Below are 4265 nucleotides of genomic sequence, written 5' to 3'. Positions count from 1 at the left end.
GCTGTGGCCTGGGTGGAAACCAGGCTGGAATTTCTCAAGTATATTATTGGAGTCCAGATACGATTGCAGTTGGGCCACAACTATTCTCTCAAGAACTTTAGATAGAAATGGGATGTTTGAGACAGGCTGTAATTGTTAAGAACCTGTGGATCCAAATTTGGCTTCTTAATGAGTGGTCTAACAACTGCTACCTTGAATTGATCAGGTACAACGCCTGATGCAAGGGACCTGTTCATCATACTAATTACAGGTCCTGCCAGCACTTCCAGGGAATCTCTGACTCGCTGAGTGAGGATGGGATCTAGCGGACAGATGGTTGACTTTGTCTTCATAATTAAATTCTTGAGTCCTTGATCATTAACTAATTGAAAAACACTACAGAGGTGCTCATATTGTTTCTGTACCAGACTTCTTTGCAGCTTTTTTTGATTGTGTATGAAGTCTGATGGTGTTAATTTTATTGTTAAAGAAGTTCATGAAATTGTCACTACTAAAGTTAGATGGTGCTGTAGAATCTGTCTTATTTGTAAGATTAGCTATTGTCTTAAATAGGTAGTGGGGGTTATTGTTATTGGTTTCAATAAGTTCATAGTAGTAGATCGAACAAGCTCTATATAGGTCTTTCTTACATTGCTGTAGGCTATCAGTCCATGCTGACTTGATGTATCAGACCAGTAGACCAGTAGACTTGCACTCTAGTTTGCCGCACTCTTGTTGAAGGGAGCATGAGTGATCAGTATACCATGGAGAGTGACTAGTGGCTTTGACTACCTTAGTCTTTAACTAAGAGAGTGGGCAAGGAGAACCAGTCACCGGAGAGCCTGGAAAACCAGAGCACCAGAATTGCTGGGACAGTTGTAGCACCGTCTTCCTGGCAGAGGGGTGGACAACCAAGCAGCCGGGTGGGGCTTCAGGAAAAGCATGAATGAAGGCTCGTGTTGCCCTCACTGCCTCCACTGCTGACGGGGTGTCTCCATAGAAGGGGTGTGCGGGACAGGGGGCGCAGGACACACCCAGGGTTTGTCAGGGGGAGGTGGTTCAGGGAGGTCTTCCACCAGAGGGACAGGTGAGTGAGCCCCAGAGGGTGAAGCCCAGGTAAGAAATCCGTGGAGGAATCACCAAGCTTCAGTTCTTCCTTGGCATTACACAAATCCAGGTCATCCTGTTTGTTCGCTCTTGCTCGCCGATCTGGGATGATCTCAGCTGTAGCTTCACTAAGTGGAGTAGAAATATGCTCTTCCTGACCAGTGGAATGTGTGAACAACTACAACAGCAACCCACACACATGTTCCCTGTGGATACACCCTGGACTGTACCATTTTCCACTCCCCTCCCAGGACTGTATCATTTTTCTTCACACACCCCCCCTCCCCGGACTGTACCACTTTCCACTCCCCAACCCAACCCCCCTCCGCCATTTCTCCTGTTTTCCACTCACCCCTGTGTCAGTGGCACTCAAAAAGAGGAGAGAGGGCAGAGATAAGGCAGCATTTTTCACACAACGGTCTATAAGCACAAACATTTATTCAACTGAATTAGAAGATTGATGGAACAGAGAAGGATAGTGACAGCAGTAACTAGAGAAAATCCTAATGCATTTAAAAAAAGATGCAGTACAGCATGTGGTAAGTCTGAGAGCGTGCAATTTGCTACTGAGAAGACAGAGAGGGATCTACAATACCGCCTGCTTTACAGGTCTCCCACCAGATGGCCAGCTGTCACACAGCCAGAGAGAAAAGCACACGGTCAGTTGAACCCAACACATGAGTTGTTTGCTAACATGATCACCTGCAGTGCGGTGGTACAGGGCGCTGTTTCGGACCTCCCGTCCCTCCCGCTGGAAAGTGTATCCCGCCATCCCCGTGCCGGGAGACAGATGGAGGCTGGGAGAGGAAGTGCCGGAGGCTCAGTTCAGACGGGCTAGTCGACGGTGGTGGCTGGCGTCCAGTAGTCCTGCTCGAACACGAGGTCCTGCCCCTGCTTCATGCGGTTCAGGAGGTACCTGATGCCCGCCTTCACCCCCGTCTTGAGGCCGGAGCCCAGGGCGTACCCCGCGATCCCCACGGTGCCCCCGGACACGGCGATGAGAGCGTCGGTGCCCAGGTCGACCGCGGACAAGAGCGCCCTCTCCCGCGCGGTGTGGGAGCAGTTGACGGAGGCGTAGTAGGCGGCGGTGCCCAGGCCGTACAGCGTGCTGACGGCGGGGATCCAGCCCACCACGCTGTAGACCCGCTCCTCCGTCTCGTGGGCGCACTCTCCGCCCGGGCTGCGCCGGCCGCGCCGGCCCGGGGTCCCCCCGTCCCCCACTCCCTCCTCTTCCTCCGCGGGGGCGCCGGCGCAGTCCTGGATCCAGGACTCGGAGTCGGCGGAGGGGACGATCCGGCTGCCTCTCCGCAGCACGGCGGCGAAGCGCCCAGAGCCCTCGCGCCCGGACACCCCGGCGCACCGGGGGCCCAGCCTGCCGCACTCCTGCATGGCGTCGCCCAGCCCGCCCTGCCGCGGGCCGGCCGCCTCCTGCCCCAGCAGCAGGGTCCCGGGCAGCCTGAGCCAGCCCTGGCACTGCCGCACCCCCGCCCGCAGCACGGCCTGCAGGCGCCGCCAGTCGCGCCCCTCGCCGGGGCTCCTCGCCATCAGCTCCGCCAGCTGCAGGAGCAGCTCCTGGGTGTCGCCCACCCCGAAGGCCTGGTACAGCCCCAGCACCAGGGCCTGGGCCTCTCGGGGGCAGCCCAGCACGGCCAGGGCGGGCACCAGGGAGAGGCTGACCAGCTGCCGGGGGAAGACGGAAGAGGAAGAGCCGGCATCTTCAGAGAGAGGGGCCACCATGTCCGCGCAGCTGAGGTTCCCCCGGGACGCTGGGGCGGCCAGCCGGTGCTGGAGCGTCCCCGAGAGGGCGTCCACCAAAGCCGGGCGGAAAGCGCCCGGAATTCCCCCTGGAAGGAGTGGGAGCCTCCAGCAGGGGACACTCCTGGCTGATTGCCCCCTCCCTCCTCCTCCTCCTCCTCCTCGGCTTCGGACGGGGCTCCAGCCTCCTGCAGGGAAGCCAATCGCCCCTCATCCCCATCCTCCTGCTCCACCTCCTCCACCGGGACTGCCCACACGGCGCCCAGGGGAGCTGGCAGGGTCAGCGCCTGGCAGAGGAAGGCGTCGCTCAGCAGCAGCTGGCACAGCGTCAGCCACTTCAGCTTGGGGGTCATGGTCCGGGTCCGAGCCAGCTGGCGCGCAGGGGAGGAGAGAGCACAGGAGGCAAGTTTCAGCGGGACGTCTGCTCTGCGTGCCAGACCGGTGCGACAGCTACAGGAGCCCGTTTCCAGCTCTTTAATTCCTCTTCTCAAGCCCCTAGATTAAATCACTCAAGAATTCCTCATCGACCCCCCCACCCCCCGCCAAAACAAATCTCAGAATCGCAAACACTTTCGACCTCTCGGGATCACAGAGAAAGTCAAAAGGACGCAGCAAATGTGGCTCTTTCTAACCTGGGTTCCTGGTTTTCTCCTCACTTTATTCCTCTGTTCCTCTGTCGGTGCCTTGTCCCTGAGCCAGGGCCCCACCTGGGTCGTCCTGCGGGTGCTGTGGGCAGAACTGGTCCGGGACTGAGGCGTTCAGGACCGTCGCTCACTGTGGGCAGAGCTGGTCCGGGGCTGAGGCGTTCAGGACCGTCGCTCGCTCGTCTGCGGGTCTGTGGGCAGGGCTGATCCCGGACTGAGGCGTTCAGAACTCTCACTTGCTCGTCTGCGGGTCTGTAGGCAGAGCTGGTCCGAGGCTGAGGTGTTCAGGACCCTCGCTCGCTCGTCTGCGGGTCTGTGGGCAGGGCTGGTCCCGGACTGAGGTGTTCAGGACCCTCGCTCGCTGTGGGCAGAGCTGGTCCAGGGTTGAGGCGTTCAGGACCCTCGCTCGCTCGTCTGCAGGTCTGTGGGCAGGGCTGGTCTGGGGCTGAGGTGTTCAGGACCCTCGCTCGCTGTGGGCAGGGCTGGTCTGGGGCTGAGGCGTTCAGGACCCTCGCTCGCTCGTCTGCGGGTCTGTGGTGCAGATGCCCCTCTTGGTGGCCTCAGAGCCCGCTGGCAGGGCGCACGTTAGGAAACTGTCAGCGATCAGGGGAGTGCACTGAGCTTGGCTTGTTTACTTAGTGCCTTTCCCCATCCAGAGACACTCCTGTTTTTTACTTTTGTTCTGTGTTTTTAACTTTGAGCCATTCCCCATGAATGCAATCCAAGACTGGAGTTGCCACTTGGGATCTTAAATTTCAGGAATGTCCGCAAACGTATTCC

The 4265-nt window shown here is 58.2% G+C and overlaps 1 protein-coding gene across 1 annotated transcript; it reads right to left on the bottom strand.

Moving 5' to 3' along the window:
- Window positions 1–1789: 1789 nt before the first annotated feature.
- apof (apolipoprotein F) lies at window positions 1790–3577 on the bottom strand. Its single transcript, XM_088910528.1, is given in 3 exon segments — window positions 1790–2929; window positions 2932–3212; window positions 3474–3577. Coding segments are annotated over 2 exon segments (1272 nt in total). The 5' UTR covers window positions 3195–3212; window positions 3474–3577; the 3' UTR covers window positions 1790–1920.
- Between the last annotated feature and the right edge of the window lie 688 nt (window positions 3578–4265).

This window comes from Atractosteus spatula, chromosome 1 (genome assembly GCF_055471065.1).
Source record: "Atractosteus spatula isolate fAtrSpa1 chromosome 1, fAtrSpa1.hap1, whole genome shotgun sequence".
NCBI lineage: Eukaryota > Metazoa > Chordata > Actinopteri > Semionotiformes > Lepisosteidae > Atractosteus > Atractosteus spatula.
This window is presented reverse-complemented; position numbering and strand designations above follow the sequence as displayed.